The sequence below is a fragment of the Pleurodeles waltl genome, chromosome 1_2 (genome assembly GCF_031143425.1).
Source record: "Pleurodeles waltl isolate 20211129_DDA chromosome 1_2, aPleWal1.hap1.20221129, whole genome shotgun sequence".
Lineage (NCBI taxonomy): Eukaryota > Metazoa > Chordata > Amphibia > Caudata > Salamandridae > Pleurodeles > Pleurodeles waltl.
This window is the reverse complement of record NC_090437.1, coordinates 957096708-957117069: the sequence shown is the minus strand read 5'-3', so window position 1 is coordinate 957117069 and position 20362 is coordinate 957096708. Positions and strand designations below refer to the sequence as shown.

The following is a 20362-nucleotide window of genomic DNA, read 5'->3' as shown; positions in this document are numbered from 1 at the left end:
GTAGTTGGGGTTGGTCTTGTTAGGGAGACCACAGAGACTGTTTTAGTCTCTGATGGTGGTACTGATTTTGCCACCTTGGTTGTGTGTCCCCTTAATATGGATAAGTACAAGCAACTTCCCCTAAAAAATGGTGTTGAGGTTGAGGCCTACAGGGACACAGGAGCCAGTGTTACCATGGTGATTGAGAAACTGGTTCACCCTGATCAACACCTACTTGGTCAGCAGTACCAAGTGACTGATGCTCATAACACTCTTAGCCACCCCATGGCTGTTGTGAATCTCAACTGGGGGGGTGGGGGGTTTTACTGGTCCAAAGAAAGTTGTGGTAGCCACGGATTTACCTTTAGACCGCCTACTAGGAAATGATTTGGAGACATCAGCTTGGGCTGAAGTGTAGTTGGAGGGGCTCATGCAGCAATGCTGGGCATTCCAGGGCATATGTTTGCTCTCACAAGAGCTCAGGCCCAGAAGCAAGGAGGACAGGGAAACTTGGATCCTGGAAAAATGGACCAAGTGCTCCCAAAAGCTTGGGGTAGAAAGGGTAAATCCTTGCCCACTATCCCGCCCTCTCCATAAGATTCCCCTTTTGAGGAAGAGGAATCCTCTCCCTGTGCAGAACCTACACCAGATGAGCTGGCAGCAGAAACTGCTGAGCTTTTGGGTGAAGGGGGACCTGCTAGGAAAGAGCTGAGTGTGGCACAGCAGACCTGTCCCACACTAAAAGGTTTAAGACAGCATGTTGTCAAACAGCAGAATGGGGATAACACTGATAGCCATAAAGTCTATTGGGAAGATAACCTCCTCTATACTGAGTCAAGGGACCCTAAACCTGGAGCTGCCAGGAGATTGGTCATCCCTTTGCAGTATAGGGAGTTTGTTCTGATTTTGGCTCATGATATTCATTTGGCTGGGCATTTGGGCCAAAGTAAGACTTGGGACAGACTTGTTCCATTGTTTCACTGGCCTCATATGTCAGAGGACACCAAGGAGTTTTGTCGCTCCTGTGTGAACTGTCAAGCCAGTGGCAAGACTGGTGGCACACCTAAGGCCCCCTTAATCCCACTTCCAGTGGTTGGGGTGCCCTTTGAGAGGGGAGGGGTTGACATAGTTGGCCCCCTTGACCCTCCAATAGCTTTAGGTAATAGATTTATCCTTGTGGTAGTGGACCATGCCACTAGGTATCCTGAAGCCATAACCTTAAGGGCCACTACAGCTCCTGCAGCGGAGAAAGCTCTCGTGGGAATATTTTCCAGAGTGGGTTTCCCTAAGGAAGTGGTATCAGACAGAGGTAGTAACTTCATGTCTGTATACCTCAAAGCTATGAGGAAGGAGTGTGGTGTTACAAGTTCACTACTCCTTATCATCCACAAACAAATGGACTGGTTGAGAGGTTTAATAAAACTCTCTCAGGCATGATCATGGGACTTCCTGAAAAACCCAGGAGGAGATGGGATGTCCTGTTGCCATGCCTGTTTTTTGCTTATAAGAAGGTACCCCAGAAAGGAGTGGGCTTCAGCCCCTTTGAACTCCTCTTTGGACACCCTGCAAGAGGTCCCCTTGCTCTTGTGAAGGAGGGTTGTGAACAACCTTTAAAAGCTCCCAAGCACGACATTGTGGATTATGTACTTGGCCTCAGATATAGGATGGTTGAGTACATGAAAAAGGCCAGCAAAAACCTTCAGGCCAGCCAAGAGCTCCAAAAGCAATGGCATGACCAGAAGGCTGTCCTGACTCAGTACCACCCAGGACAGAAGGTGTGGGTATTGGGGCCTGTGGCCCCAAGAGCATTCCAGGACAAATGGAGTGGACCCCATCTCATTGTGGAAAAGAAAGGTGAGGTCACCTACCTGGTGGTCCTGGGAACTGCCAGAAGCCCCCTGTCAGGAATAAGGCTGTGTGCGGTCCAGGTCCCGCACGAAACTCCGCTGCGCGGATTTGCAGCACTTTATGCGCACCACTTGTGACCCCCTCGTGTTACAAAAGGTGGCCACCCACATCGTCTGCCCTGTGGTAAAGCTCATGTAGCTGCAGGTTCAGGACATTGGTGGACAAGATGCACTTATCAGTGTTATTCTATGAAGGGACTACAATTCCCATGTTTTTAGAGGAAGTGGCCATCTTGGGTTGTGGCAGGCCTATAAAGCCCAGCCACACCCAAGCACGTTGCTCACTATTTTGAAGACTTCAATGCAGTCAGACCTCGTGGGGGTTACTCTGAAGAAGAGCAGATTTCCTGCATGGCAGATGGACGGCAAATTGAAGTATCCTTGTTTCCATGGTGAATTCAGAAACGAGTAGGTGGTACTCATAGTGGTAAGGTCTTGATGAGCCCAATCTTGAAGGGAGTTGTTACTTCCAAAAGGTAAAGCGCCCCTTAGCACAACGAGCAAATCGTTCTCAGTTTTCAGAGTAAAGCAATCTTGGCGCGACGATTAAAGCGCTTCAGTCCCCATGAGTAAGGCGCTCTTGGCACAGCAATCAAAGCGCTTCAGTCTGCATGAGTAAAGCGCTCTTGGCACAGCAATCAAAGCGCTTCAGTCTGCATGAGTAAAGCGCTCTTGGCACAGCAATCAAAGCGCTTCAGTCCACATGGGGAAAGCGCTCATGGCACAGCAATCAAAGCGCTTCAGTCCCCATGAGTAAGGCGCTCTTGGCACAGCAATCAAAGCGCTTCAGTCTGCATGAGTAAAGCGCTCTTGGCACAGCAATCAAAGCGCTTCAGTCTGCATGAGTAAAGCGCTCTTGGCACAGCAATCAAAGCGCTTCAGTCCACATGGGGAAAGCGCTCATGGCACAGCAATCAAAGCGCTACAGTCCACATGAGTAAGGCATCCTTGGCACAGCAATCAAAGCGCTTCAGTCCGCATGAGTAAAGCGCCCTTGGCGCGGCAATCAAAGTGCTTTAGTCCACATGTGTAACAAGCTCTTGGCACAACAATCAAAGGGATTCAGGCCACATGATTAAGGCGCCCCTTAGCATAACGAGCGTAGCGCTTCTGATGAAACAAGTGAAAGCGCTATCTGGCATAAGGAACAAAGCGCTTCAAGTTCAATGTTTAAAATGTGAAAGCATTTTTGAAGATAAGCAAATTATAGTTTCATGGTTTTATAGGAAAGCATAATATGTGACAAGCATATTTAAGTCTTTTGGGAACTTCTAAGCTGTGATCAAAACGTTTATGTTATAAATGCATAATTGTTACAGTATTGATATTCAGAGTATGATCATAGTCTAAAGCTATTGCCATCTCTTGGTTCTAAGGTTGTAGTTTGTTCTTGTTCCATGATTCAAAGAAGGGGCTTCGCCTTCAATTCAAAAGGGGTCTCAATCTGATATCACGGAGACACCTTTAGTCAAGAGTCTATAGATGGTTTATACTGCTATAAAGGAGTATATGCATATTTGTTCTAACCTTTTCTTTTCAGATCTCTCTCCCTGCTGTTCCCTACCCTAATTCCCTTCCCCCCACCTGGCTTCATCATAACTCTGTGCTATAATAGCTTTCTGAGTTGGTGACGCCGGGAGGTGGGCCTTTTGTTCAGCAGCGTGCAGATCCCGAGGAAAGGACACTGTGACACCCCCTTAGGTTGCTCCATGTCAATCGCCGGAAACCTTATTACAGGGCTGACTTAACCCTGCTCATGGCCACAGATGAGGGGCAGGAGGAAGAGAGTGACCCTCTCCCTGACCTCTTCACCACCACTGAAGCTGATGGCTTAGTGGAGGGAGTTGTGTTAGCAGATTGCCTTACTGCTGATCAGAAGGACAACTGCATAAATCTCCTTGATCAATTCTCTGACCTCTTCTCATTGATTCCAGGTACAACTACCTGGTGTCAGCACACCATTGGCACTGGAGACAGTTTACCTGTCAAAAGTAACATTTATAGACAGCCTGACCATGTCAGAGACTGTATTAAACAAGAGGTACAGAAAATGTTGGATCTGGGAGTGACTGAACCTTCTGAAAGCCCATGGGCTAGCCCAGTGGTGCTTGTACCCAAACCTCACACTAAAGATGGTAAACAGGAAATGAGGTTTTGTGTTGATGATAGAGGTCTCACTCAAGTAACTAAAACTGATGCTCACCCTATACCCAGGGCAGATGAGCTGATAGATACACTGGTTCTGCCAAGTATCTAAGCACTTTTGACTTAACTGCAGGGTATTGGCAGATTAAGTTGTCAGAAGATGCTAAACCTAAAACAGAATTTTAAACCATTGGAGGGCACTATCAGTTCACGGTTATGCCCTTTGGATTGTAAAATGCACCTGCCACTTTTCAGAGGTTGGTGAATAGAGTCCTCCAAGGATTGGAAGCCGTTAGTGCAGCATATCTAGATGTTACAGCAGTCTTTAGCTCCACCTGGGATGATCACCAGGTCCACCTGTGGAACGTTTTGGAGGCCCTGCAAAAGGCAGGCCTCACTATCAAGGCTTCAAAGTGCCAGATAGGGCAGGGGAAAAGTGGTTTATCTGGGCCACCTGGTAGGTGGGGGACAGATTGCACCACTGCAGGGGAAGATCCAAACCATTATGGAATGGGCTCCCCCTACAACTCAAACCCAAGTGAGAGCCTTCCTAGGCCTCACAGGGTACTACAGGAGGTTCATAAAGAAATATGGTACTACAGCTGCCCCTCTTAATGACCTCACTTCAAAGGAGATGCCTAAAAAGGTATTATGAACAGCTAGCTGTCAAAAGGCTTTTGATGAGCTCAAACAGGCCATTTGCTCTGCACCTTGTTACTCCAACAAATTCATAGTTCAAACTGATGCTTCTGAATTAGTGGTAGGGGGAGTTCTATCACAGCTTAACACTGAGGGCCAGGATCAACCTGTTGCTTTTATCAGCAGGAGGTTGACACCTAGAGAAAAGCGTTGGTCTGCCATAGAGAGGGAGGCCTTTGCTGTGGTCTGGGCCCTTGCCTGGCATGTTACCCCCATTTTTACATGTATGTGAGTTTGTTTTTGCCTGTCTCACTGGGATCCTGCTAGCCAGGACCCCAGTGCTCATAGTTTTGTGGCCTGAATGTGTATACCTGTGTAGTGATTAACTGTCACTGAGGCTCTGCTAACCATAACCACAGTGCTTATGCTCTCTCTGCCTTTAAATTTGTCACTTTAGGCTAGTGGCCACTTTTACCAATTTCAATTGGCACACTGGAACACCCTTATAATTCCCTATTATATTGTACCTAGGTACCCAGGGTATTGGGGTTCCAGGAGATCCATATGGGCTGCAGCATTTCTTTTGCCACCCATAGGGAGCTCAAACAAACCTTTACACAGGATTGCCACTGCAGCCTGAGTGAAATAACGCACACGTTATTTCACAACCATTTTCATTGCACTTAAGTCACTTATAAGTCACTTATATGTCTAACCTTCACTTGCTTAAGGTTAGGTACAAAGTTACTAAGTGGGAGGGCACCCTTGCACTAGCAAAGGTGCCCCCACATAGTTCAGGGCCAATTCCCCGGACTTTGTGAGTGCGGGGACACCATTACACACGTGCACTACATATAGGTCAATACATATATGTAGCTTCACAATGGTAACTCTGAATATCAAATCAAATCAAATCTTTAACATTTATAAAGCGCGCTACTCACCTGTGCGGGTCTCGAGGCGCTAGGGGGGGTTACTGCTGCTCGAATAGCCAGGTTTTTAGTCTCCGGAAAGCGGGGTGGTCCTGAGGCTGGTGGGGAGGGAGTTCCAGGTCTTGGCCGCCAGGAAGGAAAAAGATCTCCCACCCGGCGTGGAGCGGCGGATGCAAGGGACGGCAGCGAGTGAGAGACCAGAGGAACGGAGGAGGCGGGTGGGGACGTAGAAGCTGAGGCATCGGTTGAGGTATTCCGGTCCCTTGTTGTGGAGGGCTTTGTGTGCATGGGTGAGAAGTCGAAAGGTGATCCTTTTGCTGACTGGGAGCCAATGCAGGTGTCTCAGGTGTGCGGAGATGTGGGGCTGTTGCGGGGTACATCGAGGATGAGGAGTGCCGATGCGTTTTGAATGCGTTGCAGGCGATTTTGGAGTTTGGCTGTGGTCCCGGCGTAGAGGGTGTTGTAACATGTCTAAGAACATGGAATTGTCCCCCCATGCCAAATCTGGTATTGGGGAGCCAATTCCATGCATCACCGGGGCTCCACTATGGACCTCGGGTACTGCCAAACCAGCTCTCTGAGATTTTCTCTGCAGCTACCGCTGCTGCCACCCTACAGACAGGGTTCTGCCCTCCTGGGGTCTGGGCAGCCCAGTCCCAAGAAGGCAGAACAAAGAATTTCCTCTGAGACAGGGTGTTACACCCTCTCCCTTTGGAAATAGGTGTTAAAGGCTGGAGAGAGGTAGCCTTTCCCAGCCTCTGGAAATGCTTAGAAGGGCAAAGATGGTGCCCTCCTTGCATAAGCCAGTCTACACCGGTTTAGGGAACCCCCAGTCCCTGCTCTGGCGCAAAACTGGACAAAGGAAAGGGGAGTGACCACTCCCCTGTGCATCACCATCCCAGGGGTGGTGCCTGGAGCTCTTCCAGTGTGTCCCAGACCTCTGCCATCTTGGATCCAGAGGTGGGAGGGCACTCTGGAGGTCTCCGAGTGGCCAGTGACCGCAGGTGGCTTCAGAGACCCCTCCTGATAGGCGCTTTCCTGACTAGGTGGCCAATCCTCTTCTGAGGGCTATTTAGGGTCTCTCCAGTGGGGTTTTCCTCAGATAACGACTTGCAAGAATTCACCAGAGTTCCTCTGCACATCTCTCTTCGACTTCTGCCAAGGATCGACCGCTGACTGCTCCAGGACGCCTGCAACACTGCAACAAAGTAGCAAGAAGACTACCAGCGACATTGTAGCGCCTAATCCTGCTGGCTTTCTCGACTGTTTCCTGGTGGTGCATGCTTTGGGGGATGCCTGCCTTCATCCTGCACTGGAAGTCACGGAGAAATCTCCTGTGGGTCGACTGAATCTTCCCCCTGCTCCAGCAGGCACCAAACTTCAGCATCACTGGTACTCTGGGACCCCTCTCATCCTGACGAGTGTGGCCCCTAGAACACAGGTGGTAGACCCAAGTGACCCAGACTGTCCAGTGGTCCAACTGTCCAAATTTGGAGGAGGTAAGTCCTTGTCTCCCCTCTCCAGACAGTAATCCTGTGCACATTTCCACAAAATCCTGCAAGCACAGCCAAGCCTAGGTCCCCAGCACTCTGTCCTGCGATGCTCAGCTCCCTGAGTTGATCTCCGGAGTCATGGGACCCTATTTTGCAGTGTTGAGACGACCACCGTGTTCAGACTTCTTGAACCCGTGTTCAAGGACCTCAGTGGGTGCTATCTTCTTGTGCGTGGGCTCTCTACGTTGCTGAGGGCCCCCTCTGTCTCCTCTCCAAAGTGGCGACATCCTGGTCTTTCCTGGGCCCGGGAAGCACCCTTTTTCTTCAACTGAAACTCTTGCAGCTAGCAAGGCTTGTTTGCGGTATTTTGCCAAGGAAACAACTCTGCATCCTCCAGCACTCCGTGGGACATCTTCTGCACAAAGGAGAAGTTCCTAGCACCTTTCGTTGTTGCAGAATCTACAGCTTCTTCCATCCAGAGGCAGCAATTTTGCACATTCATGCAGGGTTTAGTGGGCTCCACCCCCCCCCCCGGACACTTTCGTGACTCTTGGACTTGGTCCCCTTCCTTTGCAGGTCCTCAGATCCAGGAATCTGTCATCAGTGCTTTGCAGTCTGTTGTGGTCTTTGCAAAATCCTTTATCACGACTTTAGTGTGTTTCTGAGGAAATAGTAGTACTTTACTCCTACTTTCCAGGGTCTTTGGGTGGGGTATTTTGGACACCCTTAGTGTTTTCTTACACTCCCAGTGACCCTCTACACACTACACTAGCCTAGGGGTCCATTCGTGGTTCGCATTCCACTTTTAGTATATGGTTTGTGTTGCCCCCTAGCCTATTGCATCCTATTGTATTCTACAGTGTTTGCACTACTTTCTGACTGTTTTACTTACCTGATTTTGGTTTGTGTGTATATTTTGTGTATTTTACTTACCTCCTAAGGGAGTATATCCTCGAAGATATTTTTGGCACATTGTCACTAAAATAAAGTACCTTTATTTTTAGTAACTCTGAGTATTGTCTTTCTTAAGATTTAGTACCTATATGATATAAGTGGTATAGTAGGAGCTTTAAATGTCTCCTAGTTCAGCCTAAACTGCTCTGCTATAGCTACCTCTATCAGCCTAAGCTGCTAGAACACTACTAATCTACTAATAAGGGATAACTGGACCTGGCACAAGGTGTAAGTACCATCTGGTACCCACTATAAGCCAGCCCAGCCTCCTACAACTAGACACCAGTCTCCTATGGACAGGGGAATCAAGCATCATCCCTAATTAAGTGAATGCTTGCGGCAGGGTAGGGAATACTCTATTTGTGGTCCGACCAGCTTCTCATTGATTGAAGTAAGCTTGAAACCTTTATTACCTACTTTATACAGTCTATGCTGAGATCTCAGGTAGTACACTCTAGTGTCACTGCTCACCACAGTGCAATAGTCCTCTTTCTTAACTGTTCTGTGTCACTTAATGGAACCTGTTGGGATACAATACACATTGTACTTACAGATAAAACACACTTTTCCTCAACTACCCAGCGCTTTCCTTGCCAGGTCTCGGTTTACCAGCAGCCCTCTAAATGGTATGTCCTATTATTCAGGAAATAGTCACACTTGGATGTCATCCAATCATTGGCCAAAACCACTGCTGTGTTGAAGTACTCTAATTTGGTTGTCCCATCAGCGACTTTAGAGAAAGTCACAAGACCTAATTTTTCCAGCATTAGATTCTAATAAACTGTCATTTGGTTCCAAAGAAGAGTATCTGCTACAGTAGCACTGCATCAAATGTGTGACAATTTAAAAGATGTATCACCTTCACATGGTTAATTTTGCACCCAAACCACTGACATTTTAGGAAAAGAGACAAGTCTTCAATTGTGGCATTAGCTGTGGAGACGAACAATCGGCAAAGATTGAGATGCCAGACACTGACATGCTAAAGTATTTTTTTTTTTTTTTTTTTTAAAAGAAGGTGGATTGACTGTGTGAATTAATCTCAGCCACTGGTAATCCCTCAGTTTGGACTCAGCCACATGCATGCAAATCAGTTGTGAACCTGCTCCAATGGGAACAGCCCAGCCTGAACTGCCAAGCTAGGTTCTCAATGAACCGGAATGCAAGAAACCCAGGACCGGTTTCGCCCTAATTTAGGTTCCACCAGGTATACCTTGAACGGTCTCTGCAAGCAGTGCATTTGGGACCCATGCCTGGGCATACCCATCTGTCTTAGGGTGACACACTAAAGTATAAAAAATAAACTAAAACAAAATCAAAAAAATAAATCCACCCATCATTTTCTTGTAAAGTTTACTTCAATGTGTCTCCCTGAGTGAAATGGGTGTGCCCAGAGGTGAGTCACTTGCACACTGTGTCACTGGAAACAAGCTATCTCTGGCTGATGTGCTTTAACTAGTGGAAAACTGGTCCCGGGTTGCTTGTGGGGTGGTTCAAGGAAGACCTGCCTGGCAGTTCTGGCTGGGCTGTTTCCACTGGAGCAAGATCAAGACTGATGTGCGTTTCCAGCTGCAGTTACAAAAAGCATAATTTTTTCTTTTACTTAACACTAGCTACCAAACACAGACCATTAGTGGAGAGGTGAAGATATCCAATCATCTTGGCATCCTAAGGCCTGGTCAATACCTCCACTAGCAAGAGAGAATCAGGAAAGGACACTGCATCATTTCTGGCGCTAATACTGCAAGGTGAGGGGGCAAAGACCAGGGGTCGCAACAATCTAGAGTTTGAACCCAGAGTGAACCAGTGACTAACATCAGCAAGAATAAAGGGCATTAAGGGTGGTCTAGACACTGTTGGAATATCAGTGCATACTACACACCTGATTGAGGAAAGATGAAAAGTTATCCTATTATTAGAGCAGAACATCCATTATCTGGAACAAAACCTCTGCACTGTTGACAGAAAGGAAAGATCAGTGGCAGTTTTCCATCACCCAATTTCAGACATACTAGTTAATGGTACTCTTTGGACTTTCAGAGATTAAAATGACACGATAATTAATTTGAGGAAGTGATTTAGGGCCAGATGTATGACATTTTTTTGCACTCGCAAACGGTGCGAAATGCAAAATTCGGCCGTTTGAGAGTCCCTAAAAAGTGGTCTGCGATGCATGAAAGGCATTCGCAGACCACAAATAAGAAATCGCAAAAATTGCAATTTCTTGCGTTGCGACCTGGTTTTGCGAGTTGCTATTTGCGATTCGCAAAATCCACATCGCAAGGCGATGCTGCAAAAAAAAAAAATAATCGCAAATTGCGATTTTTTCCAGAATGGCATTTTGCACATGCAAAATACCATGAAATGAAACCAGGTGGTAACCTGGTGCAAAATTTAAAATGCATTTTTAAATTGAACACGTAAAGCACACATGCCCTTTTGGCATGTGTGCACCTTACATGTCCCCCAAAACATTTTTGGGGTGCAGCAGAGGGGGCCTTAGGCCCCCAGCACCCTGGGCTTTTGCATTTCCAAAATTGCGATTTCTGGTTCAGAAATCTCAATTTTGGAAATGCAAAAAATTCGCAGATATGGGCAACAGGCCCATAGCTGCGAATGGGGCCGGTATCGCAATTTGCGATTCGGTAATAGCATTTGCGATTTTTAAGAAATTGCTATTACCGAATCGCAAATGTGATACATGGCACTTTGCGAGTCGGAAATAGCGATTTCTTAAAAATCCCTATTTCCGACTCGCAAAGGGCTGTGATGATACATCTGGCCCTTGGAGTATTCTTCTCTTGCAATTGACAGGATTCCACTCATATTTTTACTTCTAGTCCTAAAAACGGAAATGTGTACACCAACAATGCTTTTGTGTGTGTAACAGCAAGGACCAATAAACTTAAAAAACTTTTTTCTCTATCTAAAGGTGTTCAGCGCTCAAACTGACTGGAGTCTGAGCTTTCAGTCTTTGAAGTAGTTTAAGCTGTCATCTGATATTCCCTAAAGTATTATCAGTATAGGACTTACACTGTTTTACTTTCAACTGGAGCTTTGTTTACAATGCCAAAGCATAATCTATAGTCTTTGATGTTGACTGTGTTGTAAAATAGTTGACACTTTTCTACCCTTATTTATTTACTGTGCAAAGGTGTAATGAATGTGGCAAGATGATTTGTCCATCATTATCACAGTCCCTGGTCTTCTCTTTACATTTGGTTCACTACTACATTTGTTCAATTACGAGTTCTAGTTCTGATGGTACTTTCTATCATTGCATTTGGGCTATGAAAGATTCTGGAGTTCCCTGATAGGGCTGAGTAACTAAAAGTCCACGAAAAGTATATTGAAAGTGTGTAACAACTAGCCACCATGAAATGAGTTACAGTGCATGCAAAAGACCATTAATTCACATCCGATGGCATCTTGTAAAGCTATTTAGACCTCTACAGCTTAAGCTTCCTTATTTCATCTTTGACAGCATTATGTAGGATTGGTTTTACTTTGGGGTCTCAGAATTCTGCAATGTGCTTTGTAAAAACACTATTTATTTTGTGCTTAAGGTCTCAGAATTCTGCAATGTACTTTGTAAAAACACTGTTTATTTTTTGCTTAAGGTAAGTGCTGTTATTCGTTAGGTATTCCAGTTCTGTTCCTGTCTGCAGTCAATCCTAGATGTGTGCTCAATGTATATATTAATTCAATTGATATTTCCCAACTGTTGTATAATATGAGAACTTATGTCTCTACATTTCATTGGTTAATGCAAATATCTTAGAGAAAAACGAAAAAGTAAAGTCCACTTTACAGGGGTTACATATCCATGTACCTTCCTCCTCAGTTTTGCAGCATTTACTAACTCTCCGTTGTGTGCAACTGCAATCTTCCCATGGAGAGTCTCTACCACAAACGGCTGGCAGTTCTGTAGCTCTGAATTGCCAGAGGTGGAGTATCGGGTATGACCAATTCCAAGGTTCGAAGAATTCATCTTTTTCAAATTATCTTCACTGAACACATGGTTTACCTGACCCATACCCTAAAAAGAAAAAAAAAAACAAGAGGCAAAAAAGATTCAATGTCATTTTAATCATCACAAATATACAGTTAAAAAAAAAAACTTCACTCAGAGCCAAACATCTCAGGCTGAAGCAGGCAGAAACATATATAGTTGCAGTCCTGACAAAATAATTTAAAAAGCACAGCATATTTATAAATTCCTGCATTAATTCCTATAGGGCACTGTAATTTTGCCTTCAATATGCAAAGTGATGTGACAAGAAGCACATTCCATCAATAGTTTAAAAAAACTAACTAAATGAATAAAATACAATGGATTAAACATGCAAAAACGTTTTTATTCAGGTAGCAACCCGTTCATGTTATCAGATTTCGCTCAGTAAAGGCACTGGTAAAAGAACGGCCTTCCGCAGGCACTGGGTGTGATTTTTTTCATTACTGATTAACCAAGATTAATGAAGTCTCCATTACTGCGAGAAGGAACAATTTTATTATTTTACAACTGGTTGAGCAATTAAATCCAAATCAGAGCTATGTTACACAGAGAATGAAAAACACCCTACGAGTTAACAGCTTATAAAGGAGGCAAGCAGAGCTTTTTTTAAAATGCGTTTTGTTAAAAGTAGAAAAAAACGAAGTAAAAAAACAAAAACAAAGTTAATACAACATCAATGTGAAATAATAGGCATGGCAACTGTGGTACCGTGTAATGTTCTTGGTAGTGTTCTACTACAAAGATATATCAGCCAAAGGATATCGACGTGTTTCCTTGCACTTGGTGACCCAATGAGGAGTGGACAGTTATCAATCTGAAGGGGGAGGCAGGGTGCAACATGCACCATGGCGCAATAGGGATACAAAGACATTACAGAAGACTTTATACATAACCGTCAAATAATATTCATTGTGCAGGGTATAGTCTAGGGTCAATGTGGCTTGCTACCATTTTCATGGCGATTTCTGGCCCACCTCTGCATTGAATGTTTTGTGGGGGAGGTGATGTGCTACTTAAAAGGCGTATCAATAAAAAAACCCACATACGTTTCAAGTTTATTAGCATCAGTTATTTATGTTCTCTTCTGAATATAAACACACTGTTCCACCAATAGCTCTAGAGTTTTCCAGCAAGTAAAGGTCAACTGCATTAGTAGATCAAGAACTCTAATTTTACACTTGGGGATGGGTCAAATTTGGCCTAGCACTGACAAAAAGGAGTTATTCCAATGAGTGGCTGCATCACTGAGTGATAATGCTGATCATGGTTTTGTATGCATTATCCCTAAAACTTACTAGATTTTATCATGAGAACATCATGTATTTGTGGAATTATCATTCCAACAATATTAACAGGCACTCACTTCGAGCAGACCAGCTTCGTGCACAATGCTTGGAGACCCCAGCGTTCTGCGTAGGATAAAAGATATACTATGTGATTAAAGTAGAACTAAAGAATTTGAGGGCTCTTTTCCCGAATCTGCTTTTGATTATTCCTTAATGGTTTAGGTATGTGTTCCGCTCCCTCTTACCTAACCAGCATTTAGTTTGCTTAAACGTTCTGTAAATTTAGTCTTGAGAATGCTTGGAGGGTCACAGTTGGAAATGCTGGAATGTTATGATGAGATGGTTTGGGATGAGGGACTTTGTTATGTTATGTAGATTTGTAGAGTGCAAATATCACTCTGGAAGGTATCCTGGAACGGAGCAGGTGCATGTCTAGACACACCAAGGGCCTAGTGGGAGTACTCAAAAAGACAGGTCTTCAGTTTCTTGCGGATTTCAAGAAGTGATGAGGAGGCTCTTATGTGCGCTACACGTCGTTCCACGCTTTAGGGTGATGTAGGAGAAGGCTTGACTGACAGATCTAGTTTTCTGTGTGCATGGAATTTGTGCAAGTAGAAGTCCTGATGAGGGGAGTTGTCTAGAAGGTTTGTGGAAGCAGATTTGATTGTTGAGGTATGCTGGGCTAATGTTATGTAGTGCCTTGAAAGTGTGGGTGAGGAGTTGTGCTTGTTTGTGAATGGGGATCCAGTGGAGCTCATTTCATGTACGGAGTGACAGGAGTGCAGCATAGGCGGTTGAAGGCGATTCTGGATGGTGACTTCTGAATGGTCTGCAACCTTCTGGTGAGTTTCTGCTGATTCCGGCATAGAGGATGTTTCAGTAACCCAACTTGCTTGGGACCAGGGAGTCCATGAAGGTTTTGCAGGTACTGATTGAGACCCATTTAAAAATATTACTCAGCATCTTCAGGGTATGGAAGCATGAGGTGGTGATGGCATTCAAGTGGGCGGTCATGTCGAGTTTGCCATTGATGACGATCCAGAGGTTCCTGGCATGGGTGGTGGGTTGCAGCTCTGTTACCCACCATGTGCATTCCCACAGTAATATGCTCTTCCAAAAGATCCCGATTTCGGTCTTGTCGGTGTTCAGTTTTAGACAGTTCGCCTTCATCCAGTGGGTTATTTCAGTCAAGGAGGATTTGAATTTGATCTGGGGACTGGACTTCTTGTCCGTGAGGGTCAGAACAAGTTGTGTTCCATCAGCATAAGAGACGACATTAATAATGTGAGAGAGACTGATGCTGGCTAGAGAGATCATGTATGCATTAAGAGGGTTGGGGTCAGGGAGGATCCTTGCGGAACTCCACAGATGACATTGTGGGAGTCCAAGGAGTATGGTGCCAGGCCGACTGACCTATCCTTCCGTCAGGAAAGAGCAGATCAATTTGAGGGAATGTTCTTGAATTCCAATGTCATGTAGGCACCGGATGAAGATAGGGTAGGAGACTGTCAAACGCTGTGGAGTGGTCTAGTAGGATGAGCCAATCATCTAGATATGGAGAGACATGTATGTGTGGTCTTCTTAGGTAGGCTGCGACTACCGCTAGGCACTTTGTAAATACCCTTGGAGCGGTTGTTATTCCAAACGGTAACACCTTGAACTGATAGTGCTTTCCTTGAATGACAAACCTGAGATATTTTCAGTGCGCTGGATGGATGGGTATATTTGAGGTCTAATGTTGCCATGAAATTGTGTTTTTGAAGTAGTGGGTTAACATCCTGTAGAGTTACCATGTGAATGTGTTCTGACAGAGTGATATGGTCTGTAGATAGTTTGTGTGGTTTTGGTGGAATGTTTGGTGGCGTTTGTATCAATTCTAGGCAATAGCCATTGCGGATAATTGATAATACCCAGTTGTCTGTGGTAATGTTTAGCCAACTGTTGTGGAACGTTTGGAGTCTTCCTCCCACAGGAGAGGTGTAGATTGGAAAGGAATGGCACAAGTCACTGTTTACTTTGTTGTGAGGCTTGTTTAGATGTTTGATATTTTCCCCTGCCTCTGGGGTACTGGCCTCTATATGTACTTTTAAACCTACCTCGTTGGTAGGCTGGCTTTGGCTGTGATGTGGATGCCTCCGCAGTTTGAGCCCCAAATCCACCTCTAACCTGGTTTGCGAAAGGATCCACTGTATTGTGTGGTGTATAGTGCACCCATGGCTTTTGCGGTGTCTGAATCCTTACGCATTTTTTCTATAGCAGTGTCGACCTCTGGACCGAAAAGCTGTTTCTTGTTGAATGGCATATTCAACACTGCCTGTTGGATTTCAGGTTTGATTCCTGAGGACCCAAGCCATGCATGTCTCTTTATAGTTACAGCAGTGTTGATGCTTCTGGCCGCTATATCTGCGGAGTCTAGGGCAGACCTAATCTGATTGTTAGTGATGGCCTGCCCTTCCTCCACTATCTGCTGAGCCCTCTTTTGCTGTCCTTTGGGGAGATGCTGGATTATATCTTTCATCTCGTTCCAATGGGCCCTGTCCTATCTAGCCAACAACGCCTGTGAGTTGGCTAGTCTCCATTGGTTGGCTGCCTGAGATGCTACCCTCTTCCCTGCAGCATCAAACTTCCTACTCTGTCTGGTGGGGGTGCATCACCTGACGACTGCAAGTTTTGCCCCTTTCCTGGCAACGCTTACCAATAGTGAGTCTGGAGGTAGTTGCTGAGTAATATAGACAGGATCTGAAGGAGGTGGCTTATACTTTTCTCTACTGTAGGAGTAATTATTGTTGCTTTTATAGCCTCACTAAATATTTGTCAGCATGTTTTAGCATGCCGGGGAGCATAGGGAGCGACTAATATGTTGCATGCGTGGAGGAGAGTGTGTTAAACAAAAAATCACCCTCTAATGGTTCAGTGTGCATGGTGCCATTATGAGATGCTGCCGCCCTAGCTATCACTTGATTGTAACCTCTACTATGCTCTGGTGGTGAAGGCTTAGAGGGATAGCAATCTGGGTTGTCTGGAATGGGGTCTGGATCATAAAGATCCCATGGATCCACATCTTCCTGCTGGGAATCAAATGAGTGTGATGGTGACTGCATAGGTGTAGGACTGACAGGAGGAGAGATATGTAAATGTGGAGAGTGAGGAGGAGAACATAGAGGAGGTGGAGGTCTCTCCTTTGTTTTTGGCACTTTAGCTGGCAGCTGTGTAGTGTCCAATTCCTCCTGAAAGGCAATTTCCTCTTTGGTTTTGGAGGAGGTGCAGTTAAACTTCTGCCAGTTTCTTTATGGATATGAATCCTGGCTTGCCTTTCATCCATTACTTCCATGATTGGTTGTATTTGTGATTCCTCCTCAGTAGATTTATGGCTTTCTCTAAGTGTTTTTGAAAGTCCATGCTCCTCAGTATAACCAGGTCTTTTCGGTTCCAAAGCTGTTTTTTTCAGTATCGAAAAAGATGGGGTTGAGGATGTTCTTGGCTCCGAAAATGATTTTTGGACTTGGAAGAGCGGTGTTTTCTCGGTTCGGAGACGGAGCTTGGGCTCGACTCCGATGGCTTCGGGGGAGTGGCCTTTTTCGGTGCGGAACTGGTGGGTTGGTCACAGAGCGTCTTCTTTCGGGTCGAGCCATGGCTTTCCGGCAGTGGCGTCCCCAAGGCCTTATGTTTTGGCTTAGATGGGGCAGGCGTATTCACATGCTGTCCTGCCGTGACCGGTCTGTCCTCCTCTGAGTCTTGGTCGGAGTCAGATCCTCGAACAGAGACTGCGGTCTGCATAATCTCTTCTTCTTCGATGTCAAGATGTTCTGAGCTTTTTGACGCCATCTCGAGCCTCTGTGCTCTTCTGTCCTGAACTGTCTTTTTTGACCAGAAGGATCTGCAGGCCTCGCAATTTTCTTCCCAATGGTCAGGGGAAAGGCAGAGATTACAGACTAGGTGCTGGTCTGTGTAAGGTAATTTAGCGTGGCACCGAGGACAGAATCGGAATGGAGTCCGATCCATGAGGCTTCCGCGCATGCGGTCGGCCCGACCAGGCCCGAATTGGGCACGCGTGCCCCGAAGAGCGAGTAGAGATGTTTGTTCGACTGTACCGAAGTGTCTATCGAAGGTGTAACGCGATTGAAACAATACCGACGAGAAAGGAAGGTTTTTCTAATCGAACTATTGGAGCGAAAGAAAACACGTCTGAACCCGATGACGGAACGAAAACAATCTAACATGGAGTCGATGCCGAAGAGGAGGAGTCACTCGATCCCGTGACTCGAAAACAACTTGTAACACTTCGAGCCCAACACTAGATGGCAGAAGTATGCACAGCATGTGTATCTGCAGCTATAAACTATATATATATATATATATATATACACGTATATATCCAGTCACTGAAAAAAGCCAAAGGATACAGGGATGTTATAGCTAGGAAACAGAATTAAAAAAAACAAACATAGAAATTCACTTAATAAAAAAAAAAAAAAAAAAAGAAGGAGTACAGGGACTTTATAGTTAGGCTCACATTTTAAACATACAAAACCATAGAAATTCACCTGTTATAGTTATCTCAAGTAAGTATAACTAGTGCCCGAAGGTAACTATAACTCGCGCCCCCGCCATGCATGGTATTTTCGTCAAAATATTTACTGCAAATAGTACATGGATATTGTCAATGTGATCAAAGATGTCATGAGTGCTGCAATTTGAGGAGTAATTAGGAGTGCATAATACGTTCAACAGCAAAGGAGCAGGACCTCAATTAACCGCACCTAACGGATTTTTCCAAAACATGTCACTTATCGGCCTCCCAAGGATTAAAGATTTTTACTTGTGTGGACACTCCATAAACACCGGCTGCCAAGGCACAGTCCTGAACGAGGGCATCAGAAACATGAATAAACAGTATAGAGGTGCACCACGTACAGAGTAACTTCTCAAAAGGAGTCCAAGTCCTATATGCAAGCTGTTAAAAGGGACTTCTTCAGGGAATAGTAAAGTAAAGCGAGTTCTCCAAATCTATTATATGGGGTACATCATGTATTAAAGCCCTGGGGAGGTGATGGTCCCTGGGGCTGCGGTGGTCCAGGCACCATCCCCCTTCAATTCAATATGACAATGCCCCGTGGAAAAATGAATAAGGAAAAAACATTTGGGGACCCCTCACCCTTTTCTCAGCTCCCCCTTGAGGGCTCACCCCAAAACTTTCCAGGCAGCAGCTCCTGTGAGCGTCAAATTTTGGGGGGAAGTTTGTGAAGATTTGTCAACTGTGCCAAAATAGGCAAGTAAAAAAAAGCTTTTTCTATAGAAACTAGGTCCTAATTATAACTACCTAGTGGCGACCGCTAGTTAATATATATATTTCTTTACATTTTTTTCTATTCCTGTGCATCTAAGTGTCAACGGCTGGGGTGCACAATTAATTTACTGCCAACACAACTATGTGTTATTTCCTCAGACTCCCATTTCTGATATATTTCAGTTATCACTTGGACGCCAAGAATGCTTTGGAATTATTTTGACAATTTCACTGCAGTGTTGAGTGAGAGAAAGATACCAAGATATCAGTAAAAGTATTTTGATGAATAAAGGTGTGACAAAAGAAAACAAGGTTGTGGCTAGAATGACATTTTGTGGGTGACAGCTTTAATCTCAATGGAGTCCAAAGGAGTGCCAGGTGGGGATGTTGTGCATCACATAACTAGTAATCTTTATTGCGTGATTTATAAAAACAAAACCATTGCAATACAGTGCAGTACATGATAAAATACTACAAAAAAACCATCGTATTAAGATTCAATCAAATGAGAGACACTGCTAAGCCTTCATCCAGGGACATTCTGGTAAAGTGCATGGTGTATTGTCTCACAAAGTGCGGGTGCAACAAACTGAGCATCTAAATGGCCTAACATGTAATCGTATAAAGACACAGTTGGGCCCTCATCATGGGACATTCTAATAAAGTGCATGACAAAAAGTGCTGGTGCAGCACACTGGGCATCTAAAAGGCTTAACATGTAATGAAGTACAAGGAATATTGTCATCAAGGGTACTGAAATACGAATGTGCCGGTCAACAAGTCCTTGCAGAAAAGCAATAAAAACAACATGTTAAAATTAAATTGCGTGACGGCTGCTGCCAGTCGGGCATCTAGGCGCCTTAACATAAAATGTAATGCCAGGAATGTTGACACAGGAAGTGCTAGATGCTCAGGAGCCAACATATACCTGATTGATGGTGTGATTGACTCCCGAGGGCAATAAAGTAAATAAGTCGGCAGATGAATATTAAAATCTTGTGTTAAAATTCAGCCATGTGAGACACAGATAGGCCTTTATTTAAGAACATTACAGTAAATTGTTAAGTGTGATGTCACAGAAAGTGCTGATACAGCAAACCGGGTATCTGAAAGGCTTCACATAACTTGTGGGACAACACTTCTAAAGAACTCAAGTAGGCTCTTCTCACAGGAAAGAAGGCCTAGAACTCTCATCTCTGGAGTACTGGTAAACATTTGTGGGCTGTGTCCGAGGATTTCAAATATAAGGTCATAGTCTTACCAGTGAAAAAGCCCAAAACGCACAATGAATACACTTACCTTGTGCACTTTAAAAGTTGGCACCGTCTCTCCATTACTACACACCATACCAGCACTCTCCTGGCCCCTGAAAGCAAAAACAGGAAGAGAAAGCTTAGCTCAAAAATGGATTCTTTAATTTTGTTGTACAATATCAGCACTATATAGTCAAAATAGAATTGCCATGCAGTAGGCCATTAATGGTCCAAGGTTACACAGCTAAATCTCTAAAGACTAACTAGGCTCAAGGCAGTCATGTCTGATGGTAGTTTTGGAGAAGTGACAGCCTGAATGCACATGGAAGCAAAACTAAATCAGAGTAAGTGAATTTGCCACTGTAAGACAAAGGATGTGTGGCAAATGGAGCTAAACTATCACAATACTGAATACTTTCTACAGAGGTTCAAAAAGATATTTTTATCTGAAAAACTTGATGTAGTTCGTATG

General features: G+C 44.8%; 1 protein-coding gene across 1 annotated transcript in view; it reads right to left on the bottom strand.

The window, feature by feature from the left end:
- The window catches only part of PPAT (phosphoribosyl pyrophosphate amidotransferase), a 172770-nt gene that overhangs the window by 115655 nt on the left and 36753 nt on the right, over nt 1–20362 (bottom strand). Inside the window, exons 2-3 of the mRNA XM_069200814.1 lie at nt 19937–20003; nt 11882–12088 (exon numbers count right to left, since the gene is read on the bottom strand). Of these exons, the coding sequence (XP_069056915.1) occupies nt 11882–12088; nt 19937–20003 (274 nt within the window). The remainder of the gene's footprint in view (nt 1–11881; nt 12089–19936; nt 20004–20362) is intronic.